We start from the raw sequence: 21,604 nt of genomic DNA on the forward strand, positions 1-21,604 counted from the left end.
GTCTGGAAAATGCAATAAAAATAAAACAGTTGGACGATGATCCAACTTAAACGGCCAACTCGGTTGAACGTCTTACCTTATTGTAAAGTGCCTTGCGTCATACGGTATGTGTGCGGGTTTCCATGCATGCAGGTGCAGCTCAGCTGTGCGCGCTTCTCTCTCCCACGGCGTGTGAATCCAGGCCAGGCGCGTCGAGGTTTCATGTGAGGACATGTGTCCAAATGTAGTTAACTTTAAACATAAATGTCACGCAGGGCTGAGGCACCCGGAATGAAGCACCTGTCCGTCCTCGGTTCTGAAGTGTGTTTCACAACGGCCAAATCCCTCGTGCGTTGTTGTTATATAGGCTCGCCTGATCGACGCCTATATATAACCAAAGATGAATTCGGTGTTCAGCTGGTCCCGATCGATACGAGCTATTGATAACCAATTATTCCCGTTTCCTTGTGAATATATGAAGTTAATAAGCTGCTGCAAGCGCAAGACAACTCCACCGCCATTCATGCCTTTCAGAAGTTCTTCTGATCAACAGCAGAAGCAATATGCACTGCAGCCACTCTGCTGGTGGTGGTGCGCTGTGTGGCTCCGCTCTCATCTGAGACGCCTAAAACCTCCTGATTCTCTGTCTCATCTGTACGTCGTATCTGCACGACATGGTGGCCAGTGTATTGAATGGATAGGATTAGGACGTGATGATGATGAAGCCAAATACAAATATGAATCCTTACTCTTTCATAATTCATCGTATGTTGTAGGCCTACTACTGGATGTATGGATGGATGGATTCATATAGTAGTGATATAAACTCACATTCACAACATGCTATTTTTTAATTGCCTGAATAGAGAATATAGGAATATGCATCAAATATATTATGGTTTAAGCGGTTATGTTTTGTTACATAAAAATGTTATTGAAATAATTGAACATTTAAAAAGTGAGATGTATGAGTAAAATTAGTAAAACTATTTGCTACTCAAGTTAAGTAGTCATCATCATCATCCTACCCATCATCTGTGTTGCCAGATTTAGCTAGGGAAATAAATATGCAGGCAATTTGGCCACTGACTCCATCCATCAAAACCAAATTCAAATCCCTGTAGAACTGCTATTTTCAACATGCCAATATATGGATTAAATTGTTTCAACAAGCCTAGATTAGTAACTAGACCTATATTTTAGAAACAACCCCCCCCCCCCCCCCCCCCAAATAAAAACAAACAAAAACAAAACAAAAAAACAATGCAACCTGCAACTTTCAATATATTTTAAGTGACTTTACAGGAAAACAAGCCCAAAGTTACAGCTTATAATAAGCAGACTTGACAACACTGCTGCCTACAAATAAAAGTTATTTCACCAAATTTGGATTGGAAGGAAGGAAGTGGAAGTGCACGCATGTGCCCCAGAGATGATGAGTCACCATCAGATATATATATATACAGTATGTATTTATGCAGTATTACATCTAAATAGACCTTTTCACACATAAACATTAAGAAAAAGGGTCACAGTTGATTTCCCGTCCCTGTCAGCCTGTTGCAGCTTCTGGATTTCAGTAGCTGGCAAGAAGTAGGAGACATGATATATCAGGCAGACAGGGTGCGTGCAGTGTTTGCGAATATTAATATTGGACACAAGCTGTTCCCTTTGACAAGATCTAGGTGTAGGGATGTATAATTATTTAATCAAGTGCCAATCTTTATCTGTTTATAAGGGGGCTGTATTGAGCTCATTACGTTCTGTGCTTGTTTAATCATTATGGGCTGTTGAACCCGCCACTGATGTGGTTTTAACAACTTCAAGTCCTATAATTATATTACTTCTCTTACAGGGAGTAGTGTAAATAGTTTAAATAATTTGTGGGCTAATTAAAGTTCATTCTATATAGCAATAAGCTGTCCATGTAGGCCTATTCTAAACATGGCATGCCTGGTGTCTCTCTTCTCTGTCTCCACAAAATAACATCACATCAGCAACCTTCCTGTTTAATTAGTCAGGGAATGTGGAGAAAGCCAACCAATTAAGAGGTACACAACCCTATTAAAAGGAACACGGGCAGTTAAATGACAGCCAATTAAGAGACAACCTGGAAATGAGGACAGGGGAAATAATGTGAATGGATGAGGATTTTATTTCAAATGCTTTTTTCTTCATTCATCTCTTCATTCATTCTTTCCTTTCGATAGAAACACAGTCACAAGTTTCACAGTCACGCACACACACGCACACGCACGCACGCGCGCACACACACACACACACACACACACACACACACACACACACTGCCCCATTCTAGACAAATAACAGCTATATAGTTTGCAACAAGTGGTGTGTGTGTGTGTGTGTGTGTGTGTGTGTGTGTGTGTGTGTGTGTGTGTGTGTGTGTGTGTGTGCGTGACGTGCATGTGTCTTTTCTTATGTGCAGTGGCAATTAAAATGACTAGCGGTCCTCGCTGGTTGCATAATAGCCCTCAGCTAACACAAAGGGACCAATCATCTCCTGAAATAGAATTGTAGTCCCTCTTCCAATAGTAAGGGACTGGTGGGAGGAAGACACACATGCTCAGATTGGAACATGTCAATTAATGTCCCCCACAATTTATCACCACTGGTTCTCAAGCTGTGGCCCAGGGGCCACTGGTCGACTGCGAGGACATGGCAATTGGTCAGAATAAGAAGGAAGAAATCATTGTGATGTCAATAAGGCATACTATGTCCAGTTGTCCACATTCCAAATCTAACACTGGTTGTGTTTATAACCACCCCCTCCCCCCCCCGGGCAAATTAGGGTTAGGTTTAGTTATAGTTTTACTGAGGTTATAGGTTGGGTCGCAAATGTGCTTATAGGTTTTCAAGTGAAGGCCTGATACCAGTCTGTCACAAATGTACAAATGGAACCAAACTGACACATTTGTACACTTGTTAAATCAACCCTGAGGATGTTGCAGTGTAGATTGAATATGGATCAGAATCCGTTTTATTGTCACACCACATACCGGTAGGTTTATACAGCTAGTGTAAATCAGCGGGTGACATTTCCTTTTATTGGGTTCAAACGTTTTTTTTGTTTTTGTTTTTCAATTAAAAGGCATTAGGCAATGCCCCAATATCTTGGACCCCAATCTACGTTGTAAATTTAAATCCTCTGTTTTAATCTAACTCTCAGAGACCTGTGAGGTTCCATTTGGACCCCTGGTGAGCCACGGACGTTGAACCAGTGTTACAGTCAACATAACAAAACTGTTCTTGCCCAGTCAGTGGTCAGTCAGTGTCCATGTGTCTGATGTTCTGTTTCTCTGCAACTGCCCAGATTAAAGGACAAAATAATTTAGAAAAGCAATCTGTTAATGGCAAAAGGAATACAAAAAATACAAAAGGATACACACTTTCTGCACTGTTTTTGATTGATTGATTGATTCAATACTTTATTAACATGCTTATTGACAGTAAAACAAACAGGGGATTGTTTCCATTGTTCATTATCAGTAATATACATGATACAGACAATACAATACAAAATATACTGCACAACAAATTGAATAAAACTCGTTCAAAAGGTATATAGGTTCAAGGTTATCTTTATTTGTCTCCCTTGGGAGAAATTTGTCTTGGAGACAGTCTCACAGCTGCATACAAATAACAGACATATAGGTGGTACTAGGGGCGGAGGGAAGGGCATTCTACTATCAAGGTGTTCAAGGACATTCACAACGTTTCAGAATGATCTTCTATATTATTTTATTTCATCCTTTTATTGCTATTCGAAAGAGCTTTTCCCCCCCAAGCCATTAGACTTTTGAACAAGTGCAATATCCCCTAACCGTTTCCTCCCATAATATGCTGCTATAAGGACTCCTATTGTGCAATATCTGTCTCTCTATGAACTAATGGTGCTTTTAATTTATTTGTTTTTAAAGGTGGATTTTAATAGTATTTTACTTTTAACTAGCATACTAAAAGCCAGTGAAACGACATTTCGTTCTCCTATGCATTTTATGTATCTGCTGAATGACAATAAAGTTATCTATCTAAGAAAGAATGGGGGTTGACCAGAAATGCAGAAACTTTATTTTTTGATTTGGCATGCTACTAGTCCTATATACTTACACCTAGCAACCCCATTCTAGCCTACTTAGGTTCAACTTACGGTGGACATGTTTGCCTGAAAAGGAATCTTTTAAATGTTTCAGTTTTTGAAATATAGTGCTTTAAAATTTGAGAATTTTACAATGGGGCTCAATGGCAGACATTGGCACGTCAAAAAAGCACTTTCACCTAGAAACTCCATTCACACTTTTTATAATTCAGCTTACTGAGGGCTGGAACCTTTTACTTTGAAATGTTTTGTAGTGAGTTATTTAACTTAAACGCCCAATGCATTCTCTATGGCAGTGGTTCCCAAAGTGGGGTCCGGGGACCCCCAGGGGTACCTGAGGGAGTTCCAGGGGGGACCCATCTATTTTGTTCATGTTCATAAAGTGCTAAAGTGTTTAAAGCAGTGGTTCCCAAACTTTTTCATGTCAAGGACCCCCAAATTGACACTACTTAGCCCGTGGACCCCCATTTGAAAAGATATGCCAGGGACCCCCATAAGAGAAGACGTACACATTTAGACGTCTACATTTAGACGTCTGTATACATTTAGACGTCTACATTTAGAAGTCTACATTTAGACGTATACATTTAAACGTATACATTTTTGAGGATTTGAAAAAAATGACGAAATGACAAAAACGATGGGTTATAGCCCATGTTTTTTGAAATTTTGAAAAAAAAAGTTATCCTCGTTTCTCATCATTTTGGACCATGGGCTATAGCCCATATCGTACGGCATACTATAGTATATTATATACTATTATTATAGTATAATATATTCGAGTTCTTCTAGGTCGAAGGGTTTGGTTTGAGGGTTGGCTGATAGTGGTTGGTCTGATATCACTGTGCGATGGTATTCTCCTGTGGGTCGGCGGCGGTGTTGGTTACGACTGTTGGCCACCAGTTGTGATGCAACAGAGTTCGCTGTGACCGTTGTGAATTATGGGTGGCTCCCAGAGGTCCTTGATCCCCATGGGGTCCAACAGTGGTCATTGAAGCGTGCACACACAAATGCACATATGCACCTATACACACGCACAGGCGCACATGCGTATGCACACTTGGACCTGTAAATTAACAACACAAAAACTAAGGCACTGGTGTCGGAAATTGGAAATTGCGGAAATTGCGGAAATTGGAAATTGTGGAAATTTGAAATTGCGGAAATTGGGGAAATTGGAAATTGCCAAAGCTTTTTCCTGCAGGAAACACTGCTTGTGGTTGTAAATATATTGTTATCCGTGTTGCGAGGATGAGGGGGTACCTGGAAAAATATCTACCCCAAAAGGGGTACCTGGTCCGAAAAAGTTTGGGAACACCTGCTCTATGGCAATAGCACAAACTTTGGCATGCTACTAGTCCTACATATACTTATACCTAGCAACCCCATTCTAGCCTACTTAGGTTCATCTTACGGTGGACATGTTTGCCTGAAAAGGAATCTTTGAAATGTTTCATAGTTTTAGAAATATAGTGCTTTCAATTTGGCAGACATTGGCACGTCAAAAAAAGCACTTTCACCAGTAGAAACCATCCATTCACACTTTTTATTATTCAGCTTACTGTGGAGACACATGCTGAAATGTCTTGTAGTTTGAGTTATTTAACCCATTCTGAACGGGAACCCATTCTGGTGTTAGCATCATGTTATGCTTTAGCTACTGAAAAATAGCAGATCTACAAGCTCGTGGCGCGCTACGAGCTTGTAGGTCTGCTATTTTTGAAAAATCGAAGAACGACTGACATTTTTTTGAATCTGATCTCAGGTCAGAATGGGTTAATCAGACCAGTGTGTGTCCAGTGGAAACCTCGTATGAATCTGATCTCAGGTCAGAATGGGTTAAGGTTAAATAAGGGGGTTTGGGGCATACATGGTTTCCACCCGACAGCAGCGACTTCCATCTCCAGGTCTCATTATTTATCTACACAAAGCAATCTGTGTTGACTGTTGAGAAATAGTATATCCTGTATTGGCAGAAAAAAGGTACAGGTGCACTTTCACACAATGTGGACGGCAAATCAATTAAACAAAAAACGGAGGAAAAGGTGGTGATAATTTCTTATTTTATTATAAGTCTTGGTGTGCTGCTTTTCCCCTAAAGGGAACATTGAACTGTACAATATAACAGGATTTTTTTATAAAGCTCTCCAGTGGAACTAACTTGCTGAAAAAAAACAAAAGAGCGAGTTCAATGCAAAAGAAAAGAAAAATGGAATACATATTAAACAGTCTCCTGCTCTCTTGGCTCCACGTTATCATCAGGCTTGGACTCATCCTTTTGAAGAGAGTCTTCAGTTTGAGGAGGGTCTTCGTTGTGAGGAGGGTCTTGGTTTTGAGGGTCTTCGTTGTGAGGAGGGTCTTGGTTTTGAGGGTCTTCTTCGCTTTGAGGAGGGTCTTCGTTTTGAGGGTCTTCGCTTTGAGGAGGGTCTTCGTTGTGAGGAGGGTCTTGGTTTTGAGGGTCTTCGCTTTGAGGAGGGTCTTGGTTTTTTCTTTTAAGAGGAATAATGTAGATCCCATTCTTTGCTTCTTTCAATCTCCACCACCTGCCCAACCTTGAAGAAATGCAAAGAACATAAACACATCAGAGAGAGAAAGAGAGGCACATCGATACAGAGAGAGAGAGGGCGAGAAAGAAGTCTGTCTGTTAGCAACCTAACACTGAGGATGTCATGCATGCTGATGCATTAGACTAGAGCTTCATTAAAATATATATTTATTTTATTTTAACAAAATTAAAATCTAAAGCAATTACACCATGCAGCTCTGGAGATCCACGGCATCACAGAGCAGTGTGGGCAGGCGATGAGCGTCATAGATGACATATCCATGATGTATATATGCATTGCTATTAAAATGTATTATCTGTAGTGGTATTTAATGTGTAATTATGTATCGGCAACAACAAAAAAATGCCTTTGAGTACAATCATGTATACTGTAGCTTCTATTTGAGCATAACATTCTCTGGCATTTTTCATATTAACCTCTAGGGGGGGAGAAGGCAAATTATTAATCCTTCAGTACCGTTAGAATGTAGTGATAATTAATAGGGATTCAGTTCCCATGTAGTGCCTTGTAAAATGTCGCTATGAAATTTTAATCCAATCAAAACGAATACAGGCAGCGATTATATCAAATAAATCATAAAACAGTAGGCTAATCATACCATTAAAAGTCTGCTATGGCTTAATAGTGCCATCTAGTGGCTATCTATGTGTCATTGACACATGCAATGTACCATCAATGATTAAGCACATGAACACTAGCCCCTATTCTGGGCCTGTCATAATAGGTGAGCAATGCATGCAGCAACAATAGCTGATCTACAAGCTCACAACAAGTTACAACACGGAAAGTTGTTAAGCTTGTAGATTTGGTGTAGAGGGAAAAGGGAGAGGGACAGGAATAGATCTGGGGACCCCGGTCAACAAAGTGGACAGGATTCAAGTGGATAAAACTATTTCAGAACCACCAATAACAGTCATATTTAAAATGCGTTTAAAATAATAAACTAGATAAAGTGCCCCTCCACCGGGGCAGGTCAGGTTGTGACCTTTTACCCACCCAACATTGAAACATCTTAATTACGTCACCATCTTTTGGTCCAGCCGACCACAATACTTGCATGCTCTACTTGCACACGTAATAAACATAACGTGCCAACTGAGCCCATGTCCATTACTCCATTTACCTGTGCTCTTGTCCCACACCTGCCACCAGGAACTGACCAGAGCTTGAAAACTTCAGGCTGTTGACAAAGCCAGCCTGGGATAATGAGGAGAGACACACAAAATGAGAGTGCTTCAGAAATAAATAAAAATGTTAGCATTTCACTGAGTGAAAATCCAAGAATCAATTCGTTCCCGGGGTAAAATTCAGAACCAGGTTAACATGGCTGGCAAAGTAATAAGTATGCAGCATCTTTTTAGTAGTCGAAAGGGGGTCAAAACGAGGGTCTTACTCACCACTGGTACGCTGAAGAGAGGCTTCAGCCCTCTGAAGCCCTGGCCACACTTCCACAGTTGCACCTTTGAGTTGTGGGAACCTGAAGACAGAATCATTGTACATTTTGAAATGTGGACAAGAGGCTCTTTATGCTTTAACCACATGAACCCTAGCAAGCCTATTCATGGCCATTTCATAATAGGCAAGAATTTGGCCAAAATGAGCAAATGTTCAGCGCAACTAGCCAATCAACAAGCTCATATGGTATTGTGTTATAATGCCACAACAAAGCAAAATAAAGAAAAAAATAATTCAGGGAGTTACTTCCTTGGCCTAAAAAGGCAGCTTGAATAAGAAAGTTGGCACAAATGGGATTCAGTGGTTTGTGATATTAGCCCTGGACTCAGACTCAGGGGCACTTAGGGGCTCTTTGCCATCCTTAAAGATTTTGTGTGACCATTTTGCATAGATAGAATGTGAGCATGTGCCATGTCTGTCTACAGTCAGGTTACACAGTCAAGTTAGTCAATGGATTAGTGAAAAACACGGTGCATCTTCTTGTTGTTACTCTCCCACACAACATAGACAAATTAGACATCATGCTATGTTGTGTGCTGCCCATGTAGAAAAGGACTCTCACAGCTAGAAGCACCTGAGGCGACCGTGTCAGAGTTGTGAAGCGCTGCTACCGATGACACCCAATGAGGCTGCTCCATCCCCACCTCGCCCTGGCACCCGTGGGCCTGCTTAACAGTTCCCAAGGGCTTCTTCTTGTTGACACTCCAAAGAGACAGAGAGCTGCGAAAAACAAACAGTAAAACAATACATAAGGAACTAAACATGTAGCCTTGAGAACCGCATAGGTTCCCGTGCCATGTAACCCATAGGATTAGGAAGCCTATCTTCTGTTTGATGTAAAAGTACACTGCCTGGACATGATACTAGTATATGTCATATGATGTACAAGCACAGCCCCTGGGCATGGCGCTAGTATGTGTCACAGGGACTTAAGGCCTATTCATAGTCTGGATTTTCGGTGATGAAGTGACCACCGCTCCGGTGGTGAGCTGACCACCGGAGCTGAAATAACGTTACGCGGTGGTGAGTAAAAACAGAGAGAAGGGCTGGAGCGGTGGCGGTGGTTTGCTCTTCACCGCGGCTCGTGACGTCATGTTGTAGTTCGGTGGTCACTTAACCACCGTAAATCCAGACTATGTATGAGCCTTGAGCCACAATATGACCCCTTGAGTGCCAAGCAGGCAGGCAGTGAGTGGGTACAGTGGAAGTCTTACCCGTCATCTGCTCCGGTTATCATGTGTTCCTCATTGATGAGCTGGATACAGTCAATTGAGCCACTGGAAATTATCAAAGCAGAAGGCGGTTACAATACTAGACAAGCCAATTAAAAGACTAATATGTCATAGTCAAGGTTTATTCTGAAATAAGACTCTTGCTCTCCACCCACACTAAACAGTAAAGTTACTCACTCGTGGCCATTAAACACCAGCTGGGACTCTTCAGCGATCTTCCACACCCTCACAGTTCTGTCTCTCCCACCTGAAGTCACACAGCGCTCACGACTCAGGCTGTCCAGTCCAGTGATGACATCTTGGTGGCCAAACCTACACACACATTCACAATGATGAACCAGATCAGAACTTTCTCAAGAAACCCTAGTTTGATTTGCTCATAACTGGTGTTATGAGTGTACAAGTTGAGAGTTTGGTTCCCATCCATCCATCATTAAGCTGGTGACCCCCTAGAACCCCCTCAAGGACCCTTGCATATCTTCTGCATCTCTAAATTGTAGCCTCGGAAACCCAGACGTTTACTAAATTGTGACCTTGATGTTTTCAAGACAAAATAATAATCTCTTCGGGAGCCTACTGATAATTCCCACTGGGTTCCATGACAATATGGCCATTCAACCTTAAGTAATTTAGCTAACCTTTTCAATCATAAAAATTAAATTAAATGTATCATCTCATCTCGTGTATATACTGTAATACAGTTATCAAACGAACACACAGACAGGACAAATTACCACTGCCACACATTGCTGCGGGAAGAGTAATCACATTATCACGGTCAAGGGAAATGGTGCGCAGGTACTCACAGAGTTTCCACGTAGGCATTCTCATCCACGTTCCACACCTTGACCGACCGATCATGAGACGCACTGTACAGATCATGAGTTCCCCTCCTGAACGATAGACCCTGAATTAAAGTTGTTGAGGATTCACAAGAGGGTGTTTCAGATAGTACACAAGGCAATGTGATTGAATTCATATATACTCTATGGAGAGAGAGCTTTTTTAGATTCTAGTCTACACAATACAATACACAAGACAATATGGTCAAAGAGACTATAGGCCGTGGCCACACGTGCAAAGGAACTCTGAATCGCTACTGCTTACAGTATGAGAGTTGACAAAAACGCTAAACACAGCTTACATTTGGGAAAAGTGAAGACAGGCTGTTACCGTCTTTGCTAATGTTCAATGTCTGTGTACAAGTTCAGATCAATTACTCGTGAGGGAGAAAAATGCTGATCAGACAGAATGATAGTTATTTAAATATATGTAACAGAGAGAGAGAGACTTTTCAATGTGTGACACCTTTAGCAGGGAGAGAAGAGAAGAGAGACTGTTCAGCATGTTAATGTGACACATTAGCGGGTCTTACCGACACAGGACCACGGTGTCCCGTGAACTTATATAGGTGTTTACACGTTTCTGCCTCCCAAATCATAATCAACTTGTTCATGTCTCCAGTGGCCTAAAAGGATTGAAATAGAGTAGATGTTGCCATCATTACATACTGTAATGTACATGTAACTGTACAATGAACAATGACCCGTACCGAGCACTAGTAACTCACCAGGTATTTTCCATCTGATGAAATGGATATACAGAGGACATGGGCCGTGTGTCCAACGTGGCGAGCTTCTGTACCCTTCCGTCCACCGGCGATCGTGTGCAGTTTCTTACCACTCCCTACGTCCCCTGAGAAACAGCATGATTGATAGGGGATGGTCAACGATCAGAGGAATAGTCTTCCACTAGTATGTACAGTACAAAAAGGAGAAGACCACTTTAGGTCTTAACGGCAAATGTAGCCGATCTACTTAGCTACCTTCGCTACTTTCGCATATGTGGTTTACGGTGAATACTGACATTTGATAATGGAGCAGTCTTTAGCAGCAGAGAAGATGTACTTGTCATCAGGTGAGATGACCAGACATGTCACTGGCAGTTTGTGCCCTCTCAACATACGGATCTCAGAGGCATCGGGGGCCAGCAGCTGAAAAGTCAGAACAAATCAGTCCGATTTAAAAGGGTGTCGTTATTATGTCACTGGTTTGAATTCACAGTCATTCAGATTAACCAACAGTCCTATTAGCTTTACTAATTAATCAATCTATATCTTTAATAGCTAATTAATTCAGACAATGAACAAAGGAGAGGGAAGACACACTCACATCTTCGGCAATGAGTCGCTGGAGCTTTCCTTTCTGCTCAAGCTGTAGCCGGGTCAGATCAAAAATCAATATTACATCATCATCAACACCAAAACAATGATAACATCACATACTGATGAAAGCTCATTACAAAACAAAAGTAATTCTTACAACTTCATCCTGAAGTCTTCCAGCAACTAAGTCATCCTGAAAGTCATCCTCTTCTGCTTTATTTTCCTCTGTTCAACAAAGACGCATACTTCATTTGATAATGACCACAACTGGTGTTATTACTTTGTCACGATGATTCAGTTAATACTGAACGGTTAACGGTGCAGACCATGAGACTCACCCTCGTCCTTTAACTGATCAAGATACAGTTTAGCTAATCTAAGTTTCTTCTCCTGGGGCGTTTCATCATATTCAATCTCCTCTTTCGACGGCCTCTTCTTCTTTTGCACCGCTGAGCTGTTGAGTAAGAAGTACAAAAACATAATTTAACATGTCTTTCGGTAGTAGACCGGTCAGATCCATATCAGTGAGAACAATCAGTTCTAGCCCTAGAATGGCTGTGGTTGATTTTGTTTCATATCCATGATGATGAGTCCCAAGATGAAGATGACAAGAGCTGATCGTGTGCGTGCGTGCGTGCGTGCGTGCGTGCGTGTGTGTGTGTGTGACGTGTTCACCTCTCTGTCTCCGAGTCACTGGAAATCTCTTCGTTGTATTTGGCCTTCATTTTCTTCACTTGTCCTGTACTAACTGTAGTTCCTGAGCCCCCATGGATCTGTAATAATAGATAGATATAGTTGTCAAAATGCTCAATATAATCCAGTAGTCAGTAGGTTTGATACCAAGACAGAACGCCTACTTGGCCAGGAGAGATTATTGCACTTATAAGCTTCAGGCAGTACTACTTGTCCACCAGTAGGTGACGTCCTACCCGACACAATGGTCTAAATTTGAGAGTAGTAGTATCATACAGAATGGTTAAAGCAGCGGTTCCAGTGGGGTCCAGGCCCAAGGACCCTCATGGTGGGGGGGTTCCTTGAAATCAAAACGTTTGAGGACCACATGTTTTTTTTAACTAACGTGTCATTCATTGAAGCAATTTAAGTTCTCTATTACTGTTTTAATGTCCGACAGTCTGTAATGTTCTTACTGGGGAAGTTTAGCTAGGCAACACGACTGATAGTGAAAAGTGACCATTTGTTAAGACAACAAGAATGAAGTATGGTTACAACTACTTACCACAAGTATCTCGCTAACGTTATGCTTACCTTTCTTTTTTTCGTTTGCTTTGCATCGCTTCCTTTTTGCGAAAGCTTCGAGTTGTCCTTCTTCTTCATAAAGAAAGAAGACATGACGAAAAATACAAGCCGACACGTCTAGATAATAAAGGTTTTTTTAAGGACGTGTTTCGCGATTTAAAGTCAACATTTATCCCACATGGGTTTTCTCCTCAACCACACATGAGCTCTGAAACCCCGCCCCCGCTGTACAAAGGTGGTTAGTGATTGGACGATACAGCCCATGTCCCGCCCTCTCTCCAAACGCAGGGGTTTCATTGGATGAGCAGCGTAGAACATTTTTAACAGGAAACTGGTACATCTGCCAAATGATTCCCCGGAAGATCATTTGCGTCTAGCAGGGTTCTTTTCCGCAAATAAAACAAATGAAAAAATATAAATATAAACCCACTACACATTTACTTGGTATAAATGTATCATATATGTAGTGAATATATGCCACTGTATATGTCTAAATTTCTCAGCACATCAGGGAGTGTAGATTTTTTTCGAAAGGAAGTAAACACACGTCGCCACTAGTCGCGTCACAGAGAGAGTGGTCCGTCCGCCAGGATTTCCAGAAGAATGCAGTCAGCTCAGAGGGGACTTGAGAGTACACGCTTCAATCTTCTCAACAACTATAAAATACACAAATGCTTTTAAATGCATGAACAAAACGAAGGACCACCCGGCGGTCCCCGAGAAGACGGCACACCTCCCTCCGAAATAGTTGGACGTTTTGTTTTCAATTCAGCCATGACTCGGGAGAAGAGAGACCTGTTCGACGCGAAGTTGGACGCTTCTCTCGACTGCAAAACGAAAAGTGTGAACACGCCGGTGATCATGGCTCGTGAGACCTACAGCGGGATAGCAGCATCACTCGAGAGGCTGCAGGATGAAGAGGAGAAACCCAGATCCTCGCAGGAGCACAGCTGGCTGAGGATGTACAAACTAGTCGATGTCGACGGGGTGAAGAAGATCGCCAGGAGAGGCATGAACACTTTGCTCGTGGCCAAAGAGGACCTGTTCGACGTTATCCAAGAAGCCCACGTCAAGACGGGACACGGGGGTCGTAAGGTGATGGACAAGGAGTTGCGAAGGTCCTTCTGTAATGTCACGCTGGAGAGCATCAACATGTATCTGGAACTGTGTGAGGAATGCCAGCAAAGAAAACAGGTGAGAAGAGTTGTCGAATTATGTGTTGACCCCCCCCCCCCCACCCTCACATTAAAAGTCACCATAATTTTACAGGATCCACACTACACTACAGTAAGGTTTTACGTCATCATAACACAAACAAATAATAGCTGAACATGCTTTGTATAAGTCACTGGTTCTCAAAGTGTGGTCTGAGTTACACACCCAAGGGTGTGTAACTCAGGGTCCATTTTGGTTCTATTTGTGAATTATAGAGGTGCTGGCCCTATGCATAGTTTGAATTTTGAAATGAAATGGTTTGAGAACCGCTGTGGTAACACAACTCCAACACTTTTTCCAGACGAGTAAACCTATGGCACCAAAGAGGAACACGGTGTCACAAACAGGCCAGCCACCAGGCAAGATGGTCAAGAAAGAGACACTGCGGGGCTTTGGAGGTGTTGCTGTTGAAGGTGGGTTGAGACATTCCAAATGGGTCGATATATTTTTCAATGCTTTATACTTCCAACGCCACTCTACATCTCGGAGGCAAATGTTATACTTGCTTTTACGCCACTACAATTGTTTGGCAGCTTTAGTTTACTACTAGTTTCTTTTCAAATGTAGATTAGGCCTACCGCCACCAAGTGTGGAATGCCCTGACACCATCCCTTTTGATCACTGGTTTCCTTCAAAACAGGCCTGAATAGAAAATCCATCTTTCAGGAGGCTAAAGGGGGAGGTTAAGAAGATGATGTCATTCACTGCCCCCCCCCCTCTAGCCTCTACTCTGTACATATAATGTCTTATATTTGTTGATGACCTTGCACTTGTGTGTTTTTACGCTGTTAATTAATTGAATACATAGGACCACAATGGAAACAAGTCCCCAGGACATTTTGTGTTATACTTTTAGCCCAAATGTGTGAATACCTTGTGCGGTATGCTTTTCTGTCTAATATAGTATTCAATCATATCAATCAATAGGTCCCAATCATATTACGAAACCGTGTTATACTCCGGCTATTCAAATCAACAATTGTTTTACTGTACTTTTGCTTAAACAGGTATTTTTTTATTTTTTTATGTTCAAATAAAATATGAGTCTTCTTCCACCACAGCCAAGATGATGGAGGTTAACTCAGAAACACAGGACGTTGAAGGAGGTTATCCACCTGTTGTTGAAGATGATGAGTTCAGAGAACCTGAAGATCCAACCTACTCACCTTTTTCAAATCACGAGGTGAAGTATTGAACCTCTTCGTATTGTATTCATCTTAAATGCCTTGGATTACCAACATGTTTTTATTTCTTGGGCAGACGGAAGAAATTATCTTTGAAGACAATTCAACTCCCGGGACAGACACAGACACAATAAGGCTTCTGATGAAAGTAGAAAAACTGCAAGCAGAACTCCGATATGAACGCAGATGTAGAATGTTGGCTGAGCGAGAACTGAGGGAGCTGAAAGGTGGGTTGAATATCTTTTATTAATATATTTCCATGTGTAAAATGATTATTTTTCAGGAAATTGAAACAAGAACCTGTGTTCGATTGGATCCAATGTAGCTATTATTTAGTTAAAAGCTCCTGTTAATACTTTACATTGGTTAAACATTTATAAAACCAAACCCACTGACAGACTTAAACCACTTTTACTTTCAAGATTTTTCAAAAATAGAGAAAATAGCTGACCTACATACATGTAGGCCCACCACATATGGCATTGTGTTGTGAGCTTGTAGATTGGCAATTTTCACTACTTTTGTGGGTCACCGACTGGTGTACAACAAAGTAGACCATTATATATTATATAAAACATGGAGATACAAGGTTTCACCCAACATCATAATACAAGAACAAAACTATCAAAAAAAAACTAGGTGATTTTGATTATTGAATGGTTGTTGTTGTTGTGGGTTTTGAATTTATCATTCTGAGACATGGCAGAATGTGACGATAATGTGTTTCTTTTCTTTTTTTTAATACTGTTTCAGAGATGAATGCCCTCATGATGCAGATGAGACACACGGCACATGAACTTCGTGTTGCCATGGACCAGGTCCGACATGGAAGTGATGCGGAACTTCCAACACAGAACAATGACGAGTCCATCTCATTTATCACTGACAATGAGACAGAAAATGAGACGGAAACAACATTATCTAATCATATACCACAGGTCAGTGTACTACATACATATGCACAGTGTTTCTCAGTCGGAAACTGATCTTGGATCAGGCCCGGGCCGCTGTCGTAGCGGTCCCAGCACCTAGACTACGATGTAGCCTGACATTGTGCTGTGGGTTCGAGTCCCGATCCTGAGTCCTGAACAGGTCTGCTAAAAGGATGAATCCAAGAAAGCCTACTGGCTTGTTTCCATTAGGGCTACTTCCGAACTTCATGACTGTTGGTAGTACATTCCACATTTTGGTGGTGCAGCAGGAGAACGGATTTAAACCCTTGTTCATGCCAAATCTGGTTTGAACGTGATTTGTGGACTGGAGCTCTCTCTGGTGTTGTGATTGTGGACTTGTTTGATGTTTTTGAAGTAGTTAGACAGGTACATGGGTGTCAATGAGGTATAGTGTATCTTGTAGACCAGGCCCATTGCAAGTTGCTATACTCTTGTCTCTTCTACCCTGAGCCATCCCACCCTAGCAAAATGAGCCAGGGTTAAATTACTTCTAGATTGAAGGATGGTCATGGAATTCTGAATCACTCGGTAATCACTGAGGCAAATGGGAGTCGAGACAATATTCTCACGTGTTGATGTTTATGCTTTATGTACATGATATCATGGGTAGAAGTACAATAACACTCAGGTCAGTGGTACGGTAGTTCTGTCAAGAACAGTCAAAACTCATAGTTATACTGTGGCTTTTGAATTCCAGCATGGTTCAGTGTTCACCCCTGACGAAACGTGCTGTAGATCAGGTGACTTAAAATTAGAGCTATGGCAAGCTCTGATCAGAATTGGTCTTCATTTTCAGCCGTTCACTGCAAAACGTATGTTGAGTGTTGTTACTGTAGGTTGTTGTGGAATCTTGCTGGCCACATTTGGATAAGTGGGCTCCCTTCTGATTGATCTCCTCCGCGGGCAATGGTATTTGACAACGTGATATCCGCATGGCAGAATCAATGTATCTCTCTGAGTCCCAGCACCTACCAGCGAAACGCCACCTGTATTTTGGAAACAAAACTCACACAGCGGTTTCCCTCCCCCATTCATCAACAATATATTTCCCCAAACAATATTTAATAACATTTTCATAGCAAGTTCAACATGGTGTGTGTGTGTGTCTGTAGCTATTTTGATTGATGCTCACCACTTCCACTCGTGGGTAACCTTGCAGCTGTAAACAAGGTGAGAACAGCCAAAACATTGTTTTGGCTTCCTTACAGACAAAGGTGATAAGAAAAGCACACAGTACATACCTCTTGCATACATGTATAATCGTTCAATGAAACTAAATGTCATTAGGTTTTATTAAGGTTAGTCAATAGTGATTTGGTTAATTCATTTGCATTAACTTTGATTGACATACACAAAAAAGCAGTAGCCTGACCAGTTTGTTTTGGGATGTCTGAAGCCTTGTTTGTAAGGCTTTTTGTGGTGCCTTTGCTGCTTGTCTCTCTCCATCTCGCTCTCCGCATTTTCAGGTCTTATCCATAAAAGGCACAAAAGCCCCAAAAGGGGGGAAAAAGGCAAAATTAATATAACCTTAAACAGACCTGTTTGAAAAATGTTCAGGGGATAGGATAGGATATCATCCTAAATTAGTAAATTCCACCCAACACTAAACCACTAAAAAGTTAATTTCATATTGTCACTGTCGGGCAGAAACATCATATCTCCACGTTTACATTTTATGTTTTTCTGTAAGTTAATGTCTTAATTAATCATACAAGAGAAGAGAGTCACACAACATTAGTGAAAATAGCCAATCTGCAAGTTCACAGCTGCAAGCTCACAGTGAGTCATGCTCCATGTTGGAACGGGTTTGAACAGGTTTCCACCCATTGGAAACGATATTTGACTACGGTATTTCAAATGTATATTTGTTGTATTTTCAATACATATTTTTGCCTTTTATGAAACGTATGTTTTTCTTTTCATTCCCAGGATGATGATGAGAACTATCTGTATCTCTCGGAGGGTCTCAGAGTCCCACGGATCCTCTATGAGCGAATCCCACAGATCACAGACTACAAAAAATACGTTTCAGCCCTGCTGATGATCCTGTTCGAGAGAGAAACCATGGCCACACATTCTCTGGGCGGTCGGACCAATGTCACACAGGATGATCTGCCTCATAAGCCTCATCTCCCAGCTGACACCATGAAATGTATTATTGGTAATAATGAGTTTTATTTTACATTTGGACAATATTTTCATTAAATAATAAGACTACTGTAAAAGTTGAGGAGGTTAGTGTTTGTAGAGCAGAGGTTGCGTGCCAAGGTTTGTGGGGAGACCATTTCTTTAAGGTAGGAAGGAAGGAGCATTGTTGTGCATACTGTGTACTGCACATAAAAAGATCTTACTATGAAATGTGTCCCAACAATTAAATATTTTAATCGTGTTTTTATCTAGTCAATCGTGCGAATTGTGCCTATATATATATATATATATTATATATACATACACACACACACGCACGCATATACTGTATACATACCCCTTAAAAACAGGATTCTACTAAATTTAATTAAATTGAGCAAAGGGTAGGTAGCCAATTGACCATTTGTATTTTTGACAGAATGAAATATTCTGTTACGTATTTGAAAATTGAATGATTAATCTTTTGACTGCTTCTTGCATCCCCCCCAGATCATGTGGCGATGAAGTTTGGTGCGCCTATCAGCCAAATAAAAATTGCAATCCGGACAAAACTGAGTAATGAGGATAAACTATTAAAGAAACGACAGGGAAAGCAAACAGACGTTGACCAAAAGCCTTCCTGAAGAGTTACATTCCATTGATTCAGTGATTGTATATAATTTGTACCATTTATAGTTGATGATGCTGGTTATTTTTTATTGGGTTCCAGATGGTAGCTACTGTATGCTTTGGTAGCCTGTGTTTTTGTATGAATAATTTTGTACATTTGATATTGGAAATAACAAAAAAAAGATGATTCTTTGTATATTTTACAGCTTTAATTTTTGTCTCGTTGTGTTTAAATGTTGTCCTCTAGCCTGACATGACCAGACTAATATCACTGCGTAGCTATTAGTCTGGTAGAAGCTATTGAAGATTTATTTCCAAGGGGCAAGTACAAAGAAATTCCAACGTCACTGCAAAAACATCTCGGATTGAATAGTGGGCTCTGATTGGTCACCCACAACTCTGGGGTGAGCAAAATTTGTGTGCAAAACCAATTTCCCCAGGGATTTTTTTATTTTTTGAGTGGCCCTAGCCCTCGTATTGGCTGAGCAATGTGTGTACCCCATAGCAATGATTTGTTTGGCTACACGGGATGTGATGTATGATAAGAGTGCCCCTCACTTCACATGAGTGTGATTTTCTTTTCTTTTTTCCTGTGGCAAATTTGTCTGATTTCATGGCTAGTTGTCCTCAACATGTTTGCTTCAATTGATGAAAAGTTACATTTGCTGGTTTAGGACGCTGAAGTCATAGTATTGAAAAGAAAACGTAATTTGAATCATGATAATATTTACATTTATAACTAATGATTGTGCAGTAAAACTAATATAATATTCATTCAAATTATGTTAACACATAATCTGTAATTCACAGCCATTATGTGTTTGTTCACACATATGCTACTGTACTTAATGTTTGGGGTCATTACTGTCTACTTTAGGTTCTGTGAGTTGTTTTTTTAGTTGTTTGATTCAGTATTTAGATATTTGGTCATATTGATTTAATCCCTATATAAACGCATTCTAACTTCAAACTTAATTTTAACCATGATATCATTGAAAACATGCATCATTCACCCTTTATTATTGACCTGATGCGTGAGGGGTCTGTGTATTTTCAATTGTGTATTTCTTTTAATTATTATATATTATTTTTCCAAATGAATCAAACTTTTAAGAGTTAATTGATGGGGGGGGGAAAGTGACTCAAATGTGTTTGAAAGTGACATATCTCTTTAACGGTAATATAAGTTATATTATTTGGTAAAAGAAAATTGTGAAAAGGTTAAAGCTGTTGTGATAGTAATCATTTCTATAGAGTGTGAGTGTGGCAAGCCTGAGCAGATTACAGAACACACTATCACGACCAAATGGGACCAGAGACAAGGGCGTGGCTACACGCAGCACTAAGTTCAGTTGGAGTTGGACATGATTTGACGATGCATGAAAGAAGAATTTCAATGTTCCACTTCCAATTTCGTCAGCTTATTTCTTAGTAGCGATGACACTCTCCTGATTGGATAAAATGTGTATACTGAGTTTACTGACCTGAAAATGCATTTTCTATTTACTAGAAAACTGGAGATACAGGGGGGAAGCACCCTATGATCCGACGGACCATTGCTCCGAAGGAGCATTGGTCCGAGGTGCACTGGGGGTCGGGAGAGTGTGGGTGGTTAGGTTTAGGTGTCTGCCCCGGGGGAGGATAGGGTTAGGGTGAGGGTTTGAGGTAGGTTGTCGATCGGACCAATGGACCGTCGGCATATTGACGCGGACCCGATACAGGGATACCCCTGAACAAACACTAGCAGTGCCAGTGATTACTAGAATAGAGCAAATTAACATTATTTTAACCAAAGAAAATCACTTACTGCACCTTTAAACCCTTTGTGTTGTTGCAAAATGTACTACTACAATATCTGTCAGGCTGTCAAACTTGTTGTTTGCTGTGTTATTGCCTTAAGAACCAATAAACTGTTCTGCTGTGTTCCTTCCTGCTTTCATTTTTCCCCCTACAATGAGTAAAATGTTCTTGAAATGTCAATAATGTAATCATAAAAAACAAAGAATGAGTCGATAATGCAACATGAACTAAACTAAATACGTTCTATGCACAAACAATACTGGTTAATGGTTGTATCAACTCAGTTGATCACCTCATAGTCTTTTGATTGATTGAAATATTTATTAACAGTACATTTCGAGCACAAACTCAGTACAAAGACTGTTAACTGTGAGTGGACGACCCAATTAAGCGGTACACTTGTTTACAACAGGGTCCACATTGTTCAATTCATCAAAACATTTAGAGACATACAAATAGACACTTCTATGTAGTTAAAGAACAGAACAGGAATTCATCATATGTCCAATCTGATGACCCAATAACTTAATTATGTGAATCACCTTATATCCGATCTGTAATCATACGATTATCTCAGTTAAGTATACCAATAAGAAATATACATTTGAGTTATCAAATCATATATTTAACCCCCAAAATCCATCATTGCAACAGCATCACTATGAGCTTGGCATTTACAACCTAAACACTGCCGTGTGAACCAGAGTGAACCCAGGCTTTTAATTGGATGACGTAGGACAAAATGTGAAATACGATTGGTTAGAAAACCAGCACGGACTCAGAGGAAACTGGTACAGCGGCGAAACGTTTCCTCAGGAGATCATGTATCTGCATTTTTGTTCCGCACATATTAGTACAAATAAAAAATACTACACTGCATGTTTACTCGATGCAAATATGTCACACGTGTAGCCAAATATA

General features: G+C 40.7%; 3 protein-coding genes across 6 annotated transcripts in view; 2 read left to right on the forward strand and 1 right to left on the reverse strand.

Moving 5' to 3' along the window:
- The window catches only part of LOC308330666 (RNA-binding protein 5-like), a 239,561-nt gene that overhangs the window by 99,112 nt on the left and 118,845 nt on the right, over nt 1-21,604 (forward strand). The gene's annotated exons all lie outside the window — the stretch shown is intronic.
- Nucleotides 6,155-12,959, reverse strand: rrp9 (ribosomal RNA processing 9, U3 small nucleolar RNA binding protein). 2 transcript variants are annotated; one of them, XM_080781786.1, is made up of 15 exons: nt 12,784-12,959; nt 12,193-12,290; nt 11,856-11,971; nt 11,675-11,742; nt 11,525-11,566; nt 11,220-11,346; nt 10,924-11,048; nt 10,729-10,821; nt 10,160-10,260; nt 9,531-9,665; nt 9,336-9,398; nt 8,696-8,841; nt 8,064-8,143; nt 7,790-7,863; nt 6,155-6,651 (listed from the first exon to the last, which is right to left on the reverse strand). In XM_080781786.1, the coding sequence occupies exons 1-15, from the start codon at nt 12,865-12,867 to the stop codon at nt 6,321-6,323; spliced, it is 1,683 nt and encodes a 560-aa protein (XP_080637912.1). In that variant the 5' UTR covers nt 12,868-12,959; the 3' UTR covers nt 6,155-6,320. The 2 variants fall into 2 exon arrangements, with proteins under 2 accessions (XP_080637912.1, XP_080637911.1); XM_080781785.1 differs by having other exon boundaries at nt 8,684-8,841.
- LOC308327579 (uncharacterized protein) lies at nt 13,147-20,398 on the forward strand. Of its 3 annotated transcripts, none has more exons than XM_080781102.1 (7): nt 13,147-13,968; nt 14,291-14,402; nt 15,051-15,172; nt 15,250-15,400; nt 15,927-16,111; nt 18,056-18,287; nt 18,764-20,398. In XM_080781102.1, the coding sequence occupies exons 1-7, from the start codon at nt 13,456-13,458 to the stop codon at nt 18,895-18,897; spliced, it is 1,449 nt and encodes a 482-aa protein (XP_080637228.1). In that variant the 5' UTR covers nt 13,147-13,455; the 3' UTR covers nt 18,898-20,398. The 3 variants fall into 3 exon arrangements, with proteins under 3 accessions (XP_080637228.1, XP_080637226.1, XP_080637227.1); XM_080781100.1 differs by having other exon boundaries at nt 14,291-14,395; nt 15,035-15,172; nt 18,764-20,397; XM_080781101.1 differs by having other exon boundaries at nt 14,291-14,389; nt 15,035-15,172; nt 18,764-20,397.

This window comes from Protomyctophum bolini (genome assembly GCF_963924005.1).
Source record: "Protomyctophum bolini genome assembly, chromosome: 2".
In the NCBI taxonomy this organism is placed as follows: Eukaryota; Metazoa; Chordata; class Actinopteri; order Myctophiformes; family Myctophidae; genus Protomyctophum; species Protomyctophum bolini.

Coding starts and splice junctions, on each gene's coding strand:
- rrp9 (XM_080781785.1), bottom strand. CDS start 12,867: ATGTCTTCTTTCTTTATGAAGAAGAAGGACAACTCGAAGCTTTCGCAA. Junction 11,972..12,192: donor AGTGACTCGGAGACAGAGAG/GTGAACACGTCA, acceptor CTTACTCAACAG/CTCAGCGGTGCAAAAGAAGA. Junction 11,347..11,524: donor AGCGACTCATTGCCGAAGAT/GTGAGTGTGTCT, acceptor CTGACTTTTCAG/CTGCTGGCCCCCGATGCCTC.
- LOC308327579 (XM_080781100.1), top strand. CDS start 13,456: ATGCATGAACAAAACGAAGGACCACCCGGCGGTCCCCGAGAAGACGGC. Junction 13,969..14,290: donor AATGCCAGCAAAGAAAACAG/GTGAGAAGAGTT, acceptor CACTTTTTCCAG/ACGAGTAAACCTATGGCACC. Junction 15,173..15,249: donor CACCTTTTTCAAATCACGAG/GTGAAGTATTGA, acceptor TTTCTTGGGCAG/ACGGAAGAAATTATCTTTGA.